This window comes from Bradysia coprophila, unplaced genomic scaffold (genome assembly GCF_014529535.1).
Source record: "Bradysia coprophila strain Holo2 unplaced genomic scaffold, BU_Bcop_v1 contig_232, whole genome shotgun sequence".
Classification (NCBI taxonomy): Eukaryota; Metazoa; Arthropoda; class Insecta; order Diptera; family Sciaridae; genus Bradysia; species Bradysia coprophila.
Window position 1 is genome coordinate 3,344,047 of NW_023503493.1, and position 19,665 is coordinate 3,363,711.

Here is a 19,665-nt window from a genome sequence, read left to right on the forward strand (position 1 = left end):
ACAAGATGCCATTGACTGGATGGAACGATTGGATGTCGACATATAAAATCTATGATGAAATTGTTTACACTTTGTATAAATCCATACGCTAATAATAGTAATAATTCTGAAACTCAAAGAGTGAAGTAAAGTCATGTCTCGGAAAATCCCGAAAAGTCACAGGAAAATCACAAAAAGTAGCGAAAAGTCAAGAAGTCAAAACTTCCCACAAACATAAATGATGAGCGACGATTCTCGGGTTTTCGTAACTTGACAGTTGCGTGTATAAAGTCCCATAAGAACTGTCACGTTACGAGATCTTAAAGTCACGAACGGCATGAGAATCGAGGCCCCGATCGGTTCTTTATCAAAAATTTTTTAATTTTTGGGTTTCCCTTTGTCAACGAAAATGTCGAAAATAATCGAAAATGAAAAACGTTTTGCGACGATTCTGTTAAATGTAAACATAATGAGTCGGTGTTAGCACAATCAAACTGCGAATTAAGATGTAAAAACAAAACAATTCGATGAATCAAACTACTATCCTCCCATTTTATTTGTCAAAAACGATTTCAACCAAATACGGCAAAAAAAAAATTGTTAAAAACTCGTGTGATTCATTTACTTTCGATCGAAACACTCGAAACACGACACTACCATTCTCTTCAATTTCGCAAACGAAACCAAAACTCGCTTCTGTTTTGGAAAACTGAAAACAATTTTTTTTTTCCATTTTATACCCAACCACCATGCGCATTTGATTTCGAGTTCTCGATTCTATTGAATGTATGTGATGCCTATATAACACACATTCGGAAATTAAACAGAGTGCTAAAAATAAACTCTTTTCGAATTGAATGCGATCCATTGCTGTTTAGCTGCAATGTAACAGAAAACCAATAAGCTCGAGAAAAATTTATAATTCTAAAGTGGCAAATATTTGTTTTCATTAAATTTCTATGTGGTTGGGTGTCATTCTCATGCGGGACTTTTTTCAGTTAGTTTTTGTAAATATTTTATATTTATGAACAGAGCGTCAGAGCTTGTTTGCATACATGTTCTATGTAACTTACATTACCGCTGCGAATCGGAAGGTATTCGAAAAGAAATAACTTGTCCATGTGAACAGTTTAAGAGTTTAGCTGGTTGTTTACAAGTTTTAGACATTAATGCTTGATTTCCACCTACCAAAACAGTACTTCTTGTGAGAGACAAAATTGAATCTTATCAATTTTTGCTTTGTTTACTTGACAGCTCGCTTTCTCATGGAGTACTTTTTTGAGTGGAAACCATACTTAAATGTCTAACACTGATTTGCTTATTCACAGAGCCGATTAGTGGTAATTTGAATTACCTAATTTACCGATGAAATTACCGAAATTACCAAATTTACTCTCAAAATTACCAAAAAGTAAATTTGGTAATTTCATCGGTAAATTAGGTAATTCAAATTACCACTAATAGGCCCTGCTTATTCATATAAGTGTACCGGTAAAGCAATTCAGAAAAGAAGAACAAAAACGTTCATTTCGAAACAAGTTCGCACCAACGATAGAAAATCTGTTTCGTAAAGAGAGATTCTTCTGAAAAACAGACGACCGAAATCGGACGCATTTGCCATTGGAATTTTTTGTTATGTTCCTAGAAAGGTGTTCGACCCAAAAAGCCGAAACCAATTTCTAAAACATTCTTCGAAGCTTCTGTGGCTGGTAAGAGGTCATCAAAAACCGAAAACTTGCACTTTTCTTACAAAAATTTCTCCAGTTACACGAGCCGTACAGAGTCGTGTGGGGTGTCATTAGAAAAGTAGTTGCATGTACTTCCGGGGCAAATAGGGTCTTATTGGGTTTAAAATTCATCTACACCGAGATATGTACAGTTGAAGTTTTCAACCGAAGACTTACACTTTTCTTATAGAAATTTGTCGAGGTACACGAAACGTACATGCTCATGTGGGGTGTCATTAGAAAGGTAATTGCACGTACTTTCAGGGCAAATAGATCTTATTGGGGTTTGGAAGCATCTACGACGAATTATGAGAAGTTGAAATGTTTAAGTGCTTATATTGAATCGCAGATGCTGCCAAACTTCCGTAAGCTCTACTTTCCCTGAAAGTATATGCATGCAATATTGCAATTACCTTTCTAATGACACCCCACACGACCACGTACGTTTCGTGTGCCTCGAGAAATTTCTGTAAGAAAAGTGTAAGTCTTCGGTTGAAAACTTCAACTGTACATATCTCGGTGTAGATGAATTTTAAACCCAATAAGACCCTATTTGCCCCGGAAGTACATGCAATTACTTTTCGAATGACACCCCATACGACTCTGAACGGCTCGTGTGACTGGAGAAATTTTTGTAAGAAAAGTGCAAGTTTTCGGTTTTTGATGACCTCTTAGCAGCCACACGAGCTTCGAAGAATTTTTTTGAAAGTGGTTTTGGCTTCTGGGGTCGAATACTTTACTGGGCACATATAAAAAGTTCCAATAGAAAATGCGTCCGATTTCGGTCGGCTGTTTTTCAAAAGAATCCCTCAAAACGATTCCACGTACTAATAAAGCGACACTCCATCTCAGAAAGGGTGTGTAGCTGAAACATACATACAAAAGCATGAGTGAGAATGTTTTCTATTATGAATTATGTATATGTAGATCGCTGTGACTGTTATAACTACCAGAGTGAGTGAATTGATGGTTACGAACTGGTATACGAGGTGTTGAATGCTTCTGATTGAAAATTCATGTACTTTTTTCATAGAATTTCTGAATGGAATTGTTCAACTAAATTTGTAGAAAAGTTAAGTTTTCTCCGTAACAGAGGATACAGCAAAACGGCTTCGCATTGGTTTTATGTAAAGCATATTTTTGAGCGGCGGAGGTATTTTCGAAATAAAGAGAATTTCCTTTGTTGACGTAATTACGTAATGAAGTACCCAGACGGATTGATAAAAAGCCTCAATTCCTAAGAGTATTGCCACAATTTTCATAAAAGACTTAGTGACGCCATCGCTACGTGTAATTTAAATGGGACGATGACGTCACTAAGTCCCTTATGCAAATTGAGGCAGATTACTCCACTGAAAGGGGGAAGTGGTTTAGAAAGTTGAAGTTACGGAATTTGTGAACAGGTGCAGGAGAACTAAGGAAGTCAATTGAATCTTGTTGTTTTTGTGGGACAGTAGGACTTTCTTGGGGATTAGGTATGTACAACATCATAGACGTCTATAACCGATGTTATAAAAATCCAACTTGATAAATCTAACGTATCCGTCCCGGAACGTTGACTCGTAACATATTTGTTCGCTTGAGATCAAATATTATTTTCGATAAAAATGGGAACAGCAAAAAAAGTAGAAGATAAGAAAAATGGTTGAATCCGCTTTGATGTAAACGTTACCAATGTCTGTGCGGGAGTTCAAGTGAGTTGCGATGAATATTTGAAATGAATAGAAAAATGCATGGACCGTAAATATTTCAGCATCGATGTGTTCTGTGTGCGTTCAACGTAAAAATATTCGTCTGATGCATACAGCATACAGAAGAAAAGAAAAATTGGATCATCCAAATATAATTGCCGGAATAACGATGCGTATTCTTTGGCAACCAAACAGCGACAACAACAACATCAACAGAAAATGATATGCTACAGCACGAAACAGCATTTTCTATGTGGAATAGACACTGATGTGCATAACAGAAATTGATTTATCAAAGGCTAAACGATGCTTCTGCGATTCGACCAGAGTATCGCAACAAAGTCATCGAATCTGGTACTTCATTTGTTTAAAGTTGACTCCGAGTGATTGGTAGAAAATCTACTACTTCAATGTTTGATTAGCTAATAGCAGATGACTGAGACATCATGACACTACGCCTTCTATAGCTTACAAAGACTTTACCATAAGAAGAATAGAAATATGCGAAAAAGGCAAGAAATTTTGTGGCTCATACAATGTCACTTGCATTTCGGTTATTTTTCACTATCTTTCGCTTCGATAGAAATTTTATTGTTTTAAAATTCACGGAAGCAAATGATTCAGAACTGTGCTCGGTGTTTTGTATGCTCTCCGATTCAGCAGATTTTCGTAAAAAAACCAGAATGTAAATGGAAACAGACTGCAATTTCAATTATGTGAAACTGTTCCTAAAAAGGGAATGATGGAGGGAGTTTTGTAGTCATACTGAAAGCATGGTGCGCCCGAAATGAACATGAGATTTGGGTTTTTTGGGTCAAATGAAGTAACTTTCGTTCGAACGATATGGAAGTGCTACGGGCCGCTTTTAGAAATAGTGACGAAGATGGCGGTGGAATTTTTTGGTATTACAAAAAAAAACATTTTTTTGTATGACGGCTCAGTTGCTGGACCCGTGAAACCGGTCAAAATGCCGAACTTCAAGCCACTGTTTGCCATACAAAAAAAAACATTTTTCTTGTAATACCAAGCACGTCTGTATCTCCAAACCACACATACAAAATTGGACGAACCCTGCGAAAATTTATGAAAGTTGACTAAAACAATCGTCATCTTTCGTCTATAGATCATCTTCAAGTTATGGTACATTCATACGTAACCTAACTTAAGTTTCGTTCATTCATTCAAACGTCTTTGAATCATCATGTGCCTTTGGATTGGATTGGATGGATTAGATGGGAAGAGGGTTAGCCCAGCACCTAAGCCTCTAGTGGGCCTGTTGTGCTATTGCACAAGTCACTTGATCATATGAATTGTGATTTTTCATCATATCTCTTCGGACTCAGATAGCTCACAAATCGACCGTGTAAACGTCCCATACGTTGTGAATTCTCTAAGCCACGAGTAGTATGCGAAGACAACAACCATCACTAATGACTCATGCATTTTCCCAATGAGCGTCTAGTCGATCATAGATGGCGCTTATCCTACAGTCTGTTGTATATTGTGAATTGTGTCATTGACATTATGTCAATATGGCGTGATTGTTGCGAAGAAATCGAATATTGGATTTCTTTGAAATTTGCGACTTTGTTACGGTCGTACAGCCATTAGATAACTAATAGCGAGTGCTTAATCACCAAGTGATTAGAATAAAACCAGGCAAGCATTTTTGCACCGGGAGTCGAACCCGGGACCTCTTGGGTATGAGTCCTATGCTCTACCGATTGAGCTACCTGGACCTTACATCATGTGCCTTTAAACGTAACCTCACATAATCTATCGTTAAGTTGTAATTTTAAGTAAATTCATTCGTTCAAATTCGACTGACCTCTTTCGTGGTGTTTGACGTTTCAAACAGCCTTGAGCATGATGCATATTTTCAAAAACGCGCGTTGCGCACCCTACTGTTCGAACAAAAATTATTTATATCGACCCAATCTAGACAAATCGACAAATCTGTGCAGAACCGGTCAAATTGAGTTTAAACAAAGTTGATTCTTTTGCGATGTACAGAGCTCGACTAGAGATATGAAGCGACATGATTTGTTAGCTTGAATGTGGAGGTACTTAGGACCTTAATGAACAAAGGAAAGCGTCAGATTCAATCCACAAATGATTCAATTATCAATCCATGGTCGATCTCTGCACAAGTCGAAATGAGTCAATTACGTACAGCCCGATGAATTTGACCCGTTCCGATTCATTATCGGTTCGGTTCAGAAGTATACTTTTCCTGACAGTAATCCTTCATTTCCTCTTACCGAAGAAAAAGTACTCCGTGTGAGAGACAAAATTGATTTTTTTTTCAATTTTTGTTTGTTTATTTGACAGGTTGCTCTCTCACGACTCTCTCACGGAGTACTTTTTGTTGAGTGGAATGGAAACTTAAATCATAAGCAAAATAAAACCAAAAACAAAACGTTACCCCGATAATTTCGATGAGACAATCAACTCCTTGACCAGGTGTACCGATGATGAACGCATTTCGGCACAAAATGTTTCGCACACATCGTTTTCACGTTTCAATAATTTCAAAATTTGTCGTCTCTGTTTAATTACCGCAAAAAATGTTTTGTTTTTTTATGCGATAAGTTTCTGCGCAACTGTTGTTTGACTAATTGTTTCCACTTATCGATTCAATTTATCGCTTTTTGTTCGGAGAGACGAAAAAAAAAACAAATTTTCGTTAGTCACATTTTGTCACTCACTTTGATTTTTAACGAAATTTCATTTCGTTAAGCAACTGATATTACGATAAATCATTCACTTGATATTACGTAGGTAATCGAAACGTCTATACACAGCCGAACGGCAATGCTCAATCATTTTTCTTGCACGTAAACCATTTGTAAGTTCAAGTGCAATTTAGAAAAGAAAGAAAAAAACTAGAAATGTCTCGATGGTGCCCATAAAACGTCATTTATGCCATATGATACACTTGACTAATCTACGGAGCTATATGCATGTTTCACCAGGTATCTATGCCCGTACAATGTGGTAAAGTGTATGATTGTGTGACAGATACGTTTTGGCTTTGAAAATACTCAATTAATATTACGGTCGGAACCGTTGAGGTAATTCGTTTTACTTTAATGGTAAGAAAATTAAATTAATTGGTCAACCAACATACAGACCGGAATATTGTGTCACATTGAGATCATATGGTTGGTTGGGTTATGTATGATACAGTTTTGATAGATGAGAAACAGATTGTCGGCTCTCTATGCTGCACAGTAAATTTATTAATAATTTCGTGTAGACAGACTGGAAACCCTGGTGGAACATTTTGCGGATTGTTTGAACCGAACCTTTTGCGGTCAAGTTTGTTTAATCCAAAACCTTTATTCCATTTTCCATTCAATTTTTTTTTTTATTTCGTAAACCATCATCAGCCACAGCAATCCACTTTGCTAATAGAAATCGGTGAATTATTTACGCTTTTCTGACTATATGAAGTCGATGGAACATATCGAAATGTTGAAACCCCGAATGCGAAAACTATTTTGGAAGTTTAATTATGTAATTGGAACGGACCGTTTCGGCGGCAAAAATGATATCTAGGCTCGGTGTACGCGAAGGGTTTGTTTCATTGTTCGTTGTTTGGGAGTGGACGGAAGTTTGTGTACGAAAGTGAAACTTGGTTTTGGTTTGCCTTTGAGACAACACAGTAATTTGGGTGAATTGTTCCGAAGTTTTGCATTGAACGTTTCTTGACTATTTTTCACAGAAGAAGAAACTTGCGATTACAATGAATGCTCCGTTGCTCCCAATTAATTTCTGTTTATCAAGGTTTTTGAAATGGAGAGTGTATCTCGATGTAATGATTAGGTCTGTTACTTCATTTGTTTCAAGCGTTGCCTAGTGTTTAATGCAAAATCTTTTACTTCATTTGTTTAAGCAAAACATTTTGCTGTAAAAAGATAGGCTGATTGGGGCTCCGGAAAATCGTGACACAGTGCCGATAAAATTCACGTCCGGAAAGTCACAAAGTCTTCTGGAAAGTCAACTACTGTGACGGAAAGTCAGAGAAAAGTCCGAGAGTACTGGAAAATAACGGAAACTACTGGCAAGTCACAAAACTCACGAAAATACACAAAATGTCACGAAAAGTCACGAAGTCATGAAAATTCGACAATATCCGGAAAATCCCGTATCCATTCAAAAATCACGGAAAGTCGTGGAAAGTGCTCCGGTTTTCGAAGTGGTGTCCCCTAGGGTTGGATAACACGGATAAAATTATTGAATTTGATCCGTATTGAACAGAGGGGAGTGAGTACTTAGTGCTAAAAGCAGAGATTACTCATAGTAGAGAGAGAGAGAGAGAGACATGTGATCATTCGATTCACAAGGAAAAGCGGTACACTGTCAGTATAACACCGTAAACTACACGATAAGAATGTGTATTCAATGTGTGAACGAAATGCTATCGAATGTCATGCAAATCACTAATGTCATGCAAATCACTGCATGACCTATAAGCTATTTATACGACTGCTCGTTTTCACTTTTCACTATCAATCAAAACGATCTCGGCGAGATATTTTTGAACAAACACCTCGACAAACACACCACAAACCCAAAAGCAATCTCACTTTTGATTAACAACAATTTATCGCGATAGCCCTCCCAATTTAACAATTTTTTCCTATTCGCACATCTATATAAAACACCTCCGGTTTCATATTCCTTACGTCATTCAGACAATTCAATTAATAAAATTTTATTGTTGTTGTGTTGTTCATGCGGTTAGTGTGTCCATCTCTCATATGCAAAACGAAAAAGAAACAAACATCTCGAATCGAGTCGTTTCAATCTCTAATCTCATTAATTGTTGGTCAAGGTTACGGATAGAAAACACAAACAAACAAAAAAATCAAAATGTTGTTTCGAAGCACCGAAAGCACCGATTTGTTCGGTTGTTTTGTTTAAGGCAGACAGATAATATTTGAAAAGAAATTTATTGATAGAACCACACTAAAAAACACTAAATCATTTAACAAACAAATAACAGCAGAGCCACACACACACACTATTACACCTAATAGCCACGCCACGACACTGAATCATCATCATCATCATTACGTTCACATATGGTACCAATATTTTGTGACCAAATTATTTCATTTCGATTAAAATTTATTTATCCAAAACAATCGAATTGCACTTATTGATTTGGGTTATAAATACGAATTGAGACGTTTCGACGAACCAATTTTTTCTTTATTTTAAACGATTCGATGTGACAATGTGATCGAATTTCTATCACGTTTCGTTTCCCGATGTTTTTTTTTTTTCGTGTATTAATAATCACAACGCGTTTACATTGTATGTCGCTTGTACGTCTACGATAAGTCTTCCAAAGACGATTGACGGATTTAAACTAGAAAAAATGTAACTAAAAAGTAGCACGAAGTTAAATACAAAAATGATGGAAAAAATTAGGCTCGCGCGATTTGTCGTCATGAGTTTCATAGGTTTCATGAAGTGTGTGTTGACAAGATGTAACTGTCGTCGTAATTTTGTCATGTTAATAGAGACGTCATAAAGTTAATGAATAAGTACGACATCGTTTTGCAGCCACTAAACACGCTACGATTACTCAAATTGAATGTAGTCGAGATGTCCGTTTTTGCGTTCAATGAAAAATCAGAGAGAATTTTCGATGTCTTTCAAAGCTTCGAAAATATTGGAAGAGAGTGTTCAAGATCGAATTCGAACATACACAAACTTTGTCGGGCTGAGTGCTGTAAAAAAAGCGATTTGTTTGGGATTGCGTTAAGTATAGTTTCCACTTAAAAAGAGCACTCCGTTTAGCCTCCGTTTACATGACAGTTGTAAAACAGAACAAAGGAACTGTCACGTAAACGGAGTGAAAAATTGAAATAAATTCAATTTCCACTCCGTTTGCGTGACAGTTCTTTTGTTCTATTTTACAACTGTCATGTAGACGGAGGCTAAACGGAGTGCTCTTTTTAAGTGGAAACTATACTTTACCCTAACAAGGTTGGTGTGTTATTGTGTTCGAATTCGAACTCGAACCCTCTATACAAAAAAAGTGTTGCTTTAAGTATAGTTTCCACTTAAAAAGAGCACTCCGTTTAGAATCCGTCTACATGACAGTTGTAAAATAGAACAAAAGAACTGTCACGCAAACGGAGTGGAAATTGAATTTATTTCAATTTTTTACTCCGTTTACGTGACAGTTCATTTGTTCTATTTTACAACTGTCATGTAAACGGAGGCTAAACGGAGTGCACTTTTTTAGTGGAAACTATACTTTAGGGCGCGTACAAAAAATGTAATGGTTTCTCGCTGTTAATTTTTAATGACACTTCGGCCGTGAAACAATGAGAGAACTGTCATTAAAAATTACTTGAGAGAAACCGTTACATTTCTTGATCGCGTTCTTAGAGAAATGACGGCTGGGTTGAATGTGAGATTATGAATGAGCCCAGTCTGAAAGAATTGTGAGAGAATTCTTTCCCCTGCTGCCAAGATGTCATTCTAGGCGTTCTACCTCGCAGAGTCGGAACGTGAACCATTGATTGTTGTTAGAGACCAGAGAAATGATAAGTTGGTACGCCTGTGGCGTGGCGAGATAGAAGAAACATTGTAATGGCAGTTGGCTCCTATGGGAGAGAATGTGAGAGAATTATATACAAATTCTCTCACATTCTCTACCATATGAGCCGACTGTCATTCGAATGTTCCTACTATCTCGCCACAGTCGTACCAACTTATTATTGACGAATTTAGACTTGGACGCCGACAGATAGAGATGACATTTAAATCAGGGCTTTGTCTGAATTCAAAGTCATTCCGTTTTGCCTTCGTGTACATGACAGTTGGCATTTCATACAATAGAGCACATTGTTTGATATGACAACTGTCACGTACACGAAGGTAAAACGCAATGAAAACGAACGACTCTGAGGCCACCTCTATTATGAAAATTTTAAAAAATTCGGAAAAATTTCGGATAATTCTAAGATAATTCCGAAAATTTTTTGCAATTTTTTCTCCGAATTTTTCGGAGCTTTTCCGAATTTTCCGAATTAAAATTCCCAATACGAAGCCCTGCATCTGAATGACAATTAGGTTGGAGGAAACATCGTTTCAAACGAATTCGTCCATCGGTACGAGTCTCACATTACTCGCATATGTAATACACACCATCTAACTTAACGAACACATTTGTGTATTGGTGTGACAGCGTGTTTTATGGTTCGATTATATACACACGAATAATCGAAACGTTGAGTGGTTTTCTTCTCGAACGAAATTTGCGTAAACATTTTCGTTAATTCCAGAGATAAAAGTTTGGAAAATGATTTTAATTTGGCGAAATCGTATGCCGGTGAAAGAAAGAAACAACAAAACTTATCAACACCCAGAGTATGGGCACTTGCCGGCCAGCAGCAGCAGCAGCAGCATTAGCACTCGATCTGTTACAACATCATCGTCATGCGTGCGTATGTTTGCGTATGTATTTAACAGTCAACTATTAATAAACCAATTTAAATCATCATTGTTATCATTCAACATAAATAAATTCTGTAGGCGAGCCATCCATAAATGAACGAAAAACCGAAAAAAAAAGTTTTTCTTCAAAATGTGTTACCGAGAGAGTTTTGATCTCTTGGCTCATTTTTCTCTTAATCACCGATGGAATGACTAACTTTGCTAATAGATAAAATTACAATTTGTATATCAGCTACGTAAACACTCAGTTGTTATCCTGAAACATCAGCCAATGATATGCGGCAAATGCGTAACGAGAGATAACACACAGTGGAGGGTGATTCGAAAGTTCGTTTGGACAGAGATTATTTTCGATTTCAATAGCTCTGGGTACCGATTCTCGTGGATTTAGGAATTAAAGAATTCTTAACTTGACAGCAGCTGTCATTTTAATACAGACGGTGGTTGATACGATTCGTAGCTTTTAAGTTGAATGATAAGGATGCAAGAATGCTCATTCTTTCGAAGCACCTAGGCCGCAAAAGGGCCTATGTCCATGCCGATATTTTAGATTGATCAGACGAGCCGACTTTTTATCAGCAATCAGTATGGGGCAAAATTTTGGTAAACAAAAGAAATACGTAAAACCGTATGGGGCAACGTATGGGGCGACAGGAAGTCGTATAGGGCATCTGCCCCATACGCCGTACAGAACTCGGCGCGCCTGAGATTGATTTTACAGTTGTGATTGATCTATAAGAACATAGGTGTCGAATAGCCACACAATACAGTGCCTAAGAGACCTATTACGGTCGATAGAGCTGACTAGTGTTAACTAACAGAAATTAATCATTTACGATTGGGAAAAACCCTAACTATGTTTGACAGGGGAGTCGAATACGTGACATTAGGGCGTAAGTTCATCACTCTACTGATTGAGCCACCTGAACCTAATTCAGAAGCATTGTTCGTTTAGAATAATGTTTCACGTTGTGTTCACAATTGGTATCATCTGCGTAACGTTGTCACAGTCACATGTTCTATGTGAGCATAAACTGCGTCACTCAACATTTTTCAGATCAATTTTCCGTGTTATCAGAATCAGTTACCATTTTAGAAACGATTAGTCATCTGTTATCGAAGAAAAGTACAAAAAGAGGCGTCGATGAGTTTTGACTCTCTGAGAGTCGTTATCTTTGCGATTAGTACCTTTCGAAAGTTCGTAACTCCCACTTAAGACGTAACCAACTTCACTCTCTTAAACAGGGACGCCAACTTGTGTTTGGGAGTAGTGGTGCTGTTACAACAAGCGAATTTGGGAGTAGTGGTGCTCTTTCAAGTAAAACTGGAAAGATGTAGTGGTGCTCATCATTCAAGTAGTGGTGCCCGAGCCTCGCTTGTCCTTAGAAGTCGGCGCCCCTGCTCTTAAACCATTTGTTTGCTATAGCGAATTCGAGTGAAGTTGTCCTAATGACGAACTATTGCGAATCGATCTATTTCGTTTCACTCGATACTATTTAGGACCACCCTACGGGTACACAGTTCACACACAGTATAGGGATATTACATAAATACAGAGAAAAAGTGTAAAAACAAAAGCGACTTATGTCGAATATGGTTGTCATTAGTCACTTGCACCACGTGACAATAAAATCAATTTAAAAGATAATAAAACATTGTGGATGGGATGGATATACACAGTACATACGCATACTAAAAGTTATTTCATATTTTATTGTGTATGCGCTGTGCATATTGTGTGTGGGACGTTGACAGAACCGCATGCAACGATGGTTTTTGATATTATTATTGCCTATTGCGGGTACTACGTACACTGTGTAGTTATTATTGCGACAGGGACGACAAATTAATCGAGATCGAAACACTGGCGAAGACATTAAATTCAGGCCCGTAGCTAGAAGATATTGACCACTGGGCAACGAGTTATTCGTATGGATTTATCAATGATTGCAAAGACCAGTTGTGGTGTAGTATCACCGCGGATGATAGAAGATTTCAAAAATGGACACAAAAGCACTCATTTTCATATGATTTTGACATTAATAATGAATGCGTTTAATGTAAATGAGCTGATCTTGACTGACCGGCCGTACACGTTCTATACATTCATTGGTATTTATGCCTAAAAACACATTATCTGACAAAATAAAAGTGGCGGGAGGCTGTTGGAAGTTCAGAAAGTTATCAAGTAAAAACACTCACTCGAAAGACGATATTTCTTGATAATTTTCTTAACTTCCAATAGCCTCTTTTGTCAGAAAATGTGTTTTTAGACATAAATAGCAATGAATGTATGGACCAGACATGGCCGATCAGTCGATATCAGTCCAACTACATTAAACGCATTCATTATTTATGTCAAAATCATATGAAAATGAGTGCGTTTGTGTCCATTTTCGAAAACCTATGTCATCCGCGGTGACATTAGACCATTCTTTGTCTTCACATTCATCGATAAATCCATTATCGGAGAAATGAGTTTGTACATACCCAGAGGTCAGTATCTTCTAGCTACGGCCCTGATTAAATTTGTTGATATTTTCCTGGTTCGACGAAGAATTACGGTCGACGATTAATGTATATATGAATAAACAACACTAAGGGGAGACGTTGTCGGATATTGAAAGACAATATAAACGGGCGCCTTTGTTTGTGATAAAATTTAAGCAAATGATGTTAATTTCGGTCGTTAATTTTCTTTTCTTAAATTATCATTGGCCGTTACACACACACGAAACAAAGATCGTTTGAATATTGAACGGAAGAGTTATCGGAACATGAATTATGTTCCGGCTAATGTTTCGTTTTCGTTTATCCATCCAAATTTAGACGGACGAGTAATGTGACTCTCGAAATAGTCCAATAAATTAGAAACATTTTTCGTCAATTAATAATAAATAACCGAAGCCGATGTTAAAACACCTAATTAATATTGTATACACAGGGGCTGGTAACCGGAGAATGTATCGTGAATCGTTTAAGTTTTAATGACTTCCACGCGGTCGCTCTGTTTCCCGTGTAATATTTGATTTGAATGGAATGAAAGAATTGTTTTCATTTTGTGTTATAAAAGGGGAACATAACGATCGTCAATAGAGAGACCAATTTTCTTCAGAATGTTACGCAGCAATTAGATATCGTTTTGTGTTCGATTGAAAATTTTGTTTTTGGAATGTCGTCCAATCCCATTTTGTCATCGAGTTTATTGACGGCTAAATTGTAAGCTCATAAGACCCGTGCGTGCTCCACCAAATCAAGTTGCATCTCTTTCTATCACGTTTTCGTCAATGTCTTGCGTCTCTTTCGCGCGAGTGATTGATTTTGGAGAAGTAATTCACCGAAAGTTCCTAAATTTAACCAAATTTCCTACAATTCAAGAAAGTCACAAAATACTCAATAACTTCCAAAATTCCTTAGATTCCACAACATTTCCTAAGTTCCACAGAATTTACTAGATTCCACAAAATTCTACAAGTTCCACATAATTCTCAGATTCCACAAAATTCTTTAAGTTCCACAGAATATTTTAGACTCCACAAAATTCTCTAGATTCACAGAATTCACTAGATTCCACAAAATTTCATTAAATTTCACAGAATTCCCTAAGTTCCACAAAATTCCCTAAGTTCCACAGAATTTCCTAGACTCCACAAAATTCTCTAGATTCACAGAATTCACTAGATTCCACAAAATTTTATTAAATTTCACAGAATTCCCTAAGTTCCACAAAATTCCCTAAGTTCCACAGAATTTCCTAGACTCCACAAAATTCTCTAGATTCACAGAATTCACTAGATTCCACAAAATTTCATTAAAATCCACAGAATTCCCTTAGTTCCACAAAATTCCCTAAATTCCACAGAATTTCCTAGACTCCACAAAATTCTCTAGATTCACAGAATTCACTAGATTCCACAAAATTTCATTAAAATCCACAGAATTTCCTAAGTTCCACAAAATTCCCTAAGTTCCACAGAATTTCCTAGACTCCACAAAATTCTCTAGATTCACAGAATTCACTAGATCCACAAAATTTCATTAAATTCCACAGAATTCCCTAAGTTCCACAAAATTCCCTAAGTTCCACAGAATTTCCTAGACTCCACAAAATTCTCTAGATTCACAGAATTCACTAGATTCCACAAAATTTTATTAAATTTCACAGAATTCCCTAAGTTCCACAAAATTCCCTAAGTTCCACAGAATTTCCTAGACTCCACAAAATTCTCTAGATTCACAGAATTCACTAGATTCCACAAAATTTCATTAAAATCCACAGAATTCCCTTAGTTCCACAAAATTCCCTAAGTTCCACAGAATTTCCTAGACTCCACAAAATTCTCTAGATTCACAGAATTCACTAGATCCACAAAATTTCATTAAATTCCCTAAGTTCCACAAAATTCCCTAAGTTCCACAGAATTTCCTAGACTCCACAAAATTCTCTAGATTCACAGAATTCACTAGATTCCACAAAATTTTATTAAATTTCACAGAATTCCCTAAGTTCCACAAAATTCCCTAAGTTCCACAGAATTTCCTAGACTCCACAAAATTCTCTAGATTCACAGAATTCACTAGATTCCACAAAATTTCATTAAAATCCACAGAATTCCCTTAGTTCCACAAAATTCCCTAAGTTCCACAGAATTTCCTAGACTCCACAAAATTCTCTAGATTCACAGAATTCACTAGATCCACAAAATTTCATTAAATTTCCTAAGTTCCACAAAATTCCCTAAGTTCCACAGAATTTCCTAGACTCCACAAAATTCTCTAGATTCACAGAATTCACTAGATCCACAAAATTTCATTAAATTCCACAGAATTCCCTAAGTTCCACAAAATTCCCTAAGTTCCACAGAATTTCCTAGACTCCACAAAATTCTCTAGATTCACAGAATTCACTAGATTCCACAAAATTTCATTAAAATCCACAGAATTTCCTAAGTTCCACAAAATTCCCTAAGTTCCACAGAATTTCCTAGACTCCACAAAATTCTCTAGATTCACAGAATTCACTAGATCCACAAAATTTCATTAAATTCCACAGAATTCCCTAAGTTCCACAAAATTCCCTAAGTTCCACAGAATTTCCTAGACTCCACAAAATTCTCTAGATTCACAGAATTCACTAGATTCCACAAAATTTCATTAAAATCCACAGAATTCCCTTAGTTCCACAAAATTCCCTAAATTCCACAGAATTTCCTAGACTCCACAAAATTCTCTAGATTCACAGAATTCACTAGATTCCACAAAATTTCATTAAAATCCACAGAATTTCCTAAGTTCCACAAAATTCCCTAAGTTCCACAGAATTTCCTAGACTCCACAAAATTCTCTAGATTCACAGAATTCACTAGATCCACAAAATTTCATTAAATTCCACAGAATTCCCTAAGTTCCACAAAATTCCCTAAGTTCCACAGAATTTCCTAGACTACACAAAATTCCATTAAATTCCACAGAATTCCCTACATTCCACAATATTCTCTAGATTCCACAAAATTTCGTAGGTTCCACAAAATTCCTTAAAATTACCAAATTCCCCAAACTTAGTGCCATCACGATAGTGAAATATAACTTCCGCCTAAGAGTACATTAGTCATAATATCTATTCCACCAGAGTGTACTCTTGTGTGTCCTCTGATATGATGTGGCAACATTAAACGTTCGCTTACTACTTTTCGAATCAATCGATCGAATCGAGAATTGATTGGACACTTTACCGTTCCGTTTATTTCTCCAATCTAATATAATAAATATAAATTACAAGTCGAATGTATACGCCATACGTACTGCCTACAATCTTACACACCGAGAATATGGAACATGAAAATGCCATTATACGATGACTTTGAAAATAAAATCAAAGATGACTGACTCGAATACGAAAATCGATGAGACTGTCATTCATTGTATTAGACGGACAATACTAGACATGGTGAAATCGATGGAAATGTCATGTCGTCGTATTTAGAAAATTAAGAGAGAAAAAATCGAACGGAAGACACAAGACTCAACGGGTCAAAGGACGAAGAACCTTTTTACCATCCCGAAGTTGTGGTATGAAATGGGTCACAAGTGATTTGTTTGTTTCTTTAAAGACTTTTACGACCAATAACAAAGACAGTCTGGAGAACCGGCTTAACGTCACATTCGAACAACGCGTCAGAGTGTGCAAATACTCTCTGTGGAAAGTAAGGCGCATAACTGATACATCTCGCCTAAATGTACGCTAGACATATGTACACAATTCATCGTATTTCGGTTACATCATACGAGTCATTCAGTGTGTACATTCCCTTGCAGCCACCAAGACCACTGACACTACCAAAATTATGAAGGTTGAGTGAACTTTAGGATTTTACCAATGCGATAAAATCGCTAGAATAATTCCATGTGGAATTTTGTCGGACACGGGAATCGAACCGTGATAATTTTGGTGAGCCATCTTGTCCCCGTCACGTAAGTTACTCGTTTTCTCTAACGGCTAATCATCTGTTATTAACAACGACGTCAACATTGAACGACAATCTCCAGCTAGTGCTCTCTTATATACAGCTAAGTCAATGATAAAACAAAGGAAGTACAAGATTTGCCATCAAACATTACGCGATACTTTGAACAAAAGAAGTAGTAGAATTGAATCGTTACATTTGCCGTCTGTAAACGGTTACAGAGGAATGTAATTTGTCGACCGAGCAATTCATATACAACTTCATTGCCGGCAAAAATGAAATGGAATGGAAACGAAATTAACATCCCATAAAACATCTGTACCGTGGTCCTGTGCGTGTGGTATAATATTATAGTTGAACCACAAATAAAACATGCGTTGAATGGGGATCGGTTGGTGTGTGTTTTTTTCCCGTCTTCTTCACTTTCTTGTGTATTTAAAAGGGTCAATGGAACTGACGACAAGCGAGGCATGTATACCAATAAATACAGAACGTGTATGATGTGTGTGTGCGTGTGTATTACTTATGGCAACCTCATATGTCACGTTATCCACTTTTATTGCTGTTTGAGCTAAACAATTGACCGTCATTGTTATTCGAATGGATATGAATGTAATGCAAATAACTCGTCAACACAATCGCGTTGCATTACAAATTGATGCGTAAATGTGGGACAGGGAAATAGAGAGACAGAGACAGGTATGAGCAATTGGTAGACACGGCATAGTACTTTTTGTAGCCAAGTCAGTACAAGTTTGATAAAATAGGGCACGAGGGCTGAAAAAATTCATTTGATCAACGTTTGCCACGATTAACGAATGCACGACAAACGGTTTGTTGCACTCTTTAGTCGGCTTGTCTACGCTATGTAAGCAGAGCCGAAAAACTAACTTCGTCTAGCCGTAGGAGCCGAAGGTCACATGCTTTTCCATCCCACATCGTGGATCGAAAGGTGAAAAACATTATGTTCTTTCCACGTCTTTCCATCTTGGTGCAGCAAGGGTCTACCTAGTGTCTAACTCAACTGTGACAAGCCAAATGAAGAACAAAGCGACACTCATTTTAACACTAATTTTTGAAACTTCCTACAATGACAGTCGACTGGGTAACGATTCTCGTATTATCGTAACTCAAAATACTCGTAACTTGGCAGTTGCGTGTATAAAATCCCATAAGAGCTGTCAAGTTACGAATTCTTAAAGTTACGAAAGCTACGAGAATCTACGCCCTGAGATAAACAATTAGAACCGTCGTAAGCCGTAGATTGACCTTGGATTTCGGTCATATGGTGATAGGGTTTGAGTGATCGGAAGTGACTTTTTCCTTACCGTTTTGTTAGTATGGAAATGGCAACAACAATGCGGAAAACAAAAGCAGTGCGGAAAAGTAACTGATGAGATGGGACGCAGCCAAATTGAAACGTTTGTCATAACGGCGAAGCAGCTCTTCATTACGATTGTCACGTGCACAAAGTATCGTTTGCATCATACGATGCACAGGAGTTAAATAATTTTTTTTCAGCACACGTCAACCGCAGAGTGCTACACCCAGCTACACACTGACGCCTTCATATTGCGATTATCTCACAGTAAAAATTGATAAACCACAAAGAAGCAGCAGCAAAAAAAAAAATGAAAATTGTGAATCACTCACCCGGTTTGTCTATTCATGTCGCGATCCCGCGATTGTCTGCCCTCTCTCGACGGCTGCATACCACAATTTCTGAATTGATTTTTTCACTGATTGAGCCACTTTCATACACATCAATATGGAATTATATGGAATATTGGGCTCGAGTATGTAACCGCACTATAATGATGGCATCGACAACAACAACGATGATGATAACACTGTGGCCATTTTTTTTTGTTTTTTCGACTTTGACTTTTTTTCCTGTGGCTTGGTTTAATTCGAAACTTTCTCTCTTTCTCTCTCAATTTACCTTGGGTTTGATTCTATTGAATTCTTCTTATCACAAACTTATCAATTTATAGAAAAACAAAAAAAAACACAGAAAACACTTATCGATATCTAGATTCGTTCTCTGTGTGTGTTGTGAATTATATCGATTCGATAATGAGTTTGTTCCAAGATAAATTGAAACAGGGCACACAAATTAACGGTTAATTTCACTTGTTTTTCTCACTTTTTATTTCGATTAAAAATGGGCCAGTCACACAACGTTACCACCGTTTCACCGAAAACGTTGGATTGATTTCGGCTCACTTTACTCGTTGAACTGTTTGAACGGTTGACTCTTGATGGCAGCAGAAGTTATTTCTGGAAAGAGAATTGTGAAAAAGGCAAAACGTCAATAACGTT

General features: G+C 37.0%; 1 protein-coding gene across 9 annotated transcripts in view; it reads right to left on the reverse strand.

The window, feature by feature from the left end:
* The window catches only part of LOC119075956 (casein kinase I), a 72,697-nt gene that overhangs the window by 49,047 nt on the left and 3,985 nt on the right, over positions 1 to 19,665 (reverse strand). For all 9 annotated transcript variants that reach the window (XM_037182528.1, XM_037182524.1, XM_037182527.1 and 6 more), the window contains exon 2: positions 18,997 to 19,623. In XM_037182528.1, coding sequence (XP_037038423.1) covers positions 18,997 to 19,055 — 59 coding nt within the window. In that variant the 5' untranslated portion in view covers positions 19,056 to 19,623. The remainder of the gene's footprint in view (positions 1 to 18,996; positions 19,624 to 19,665) is intronic.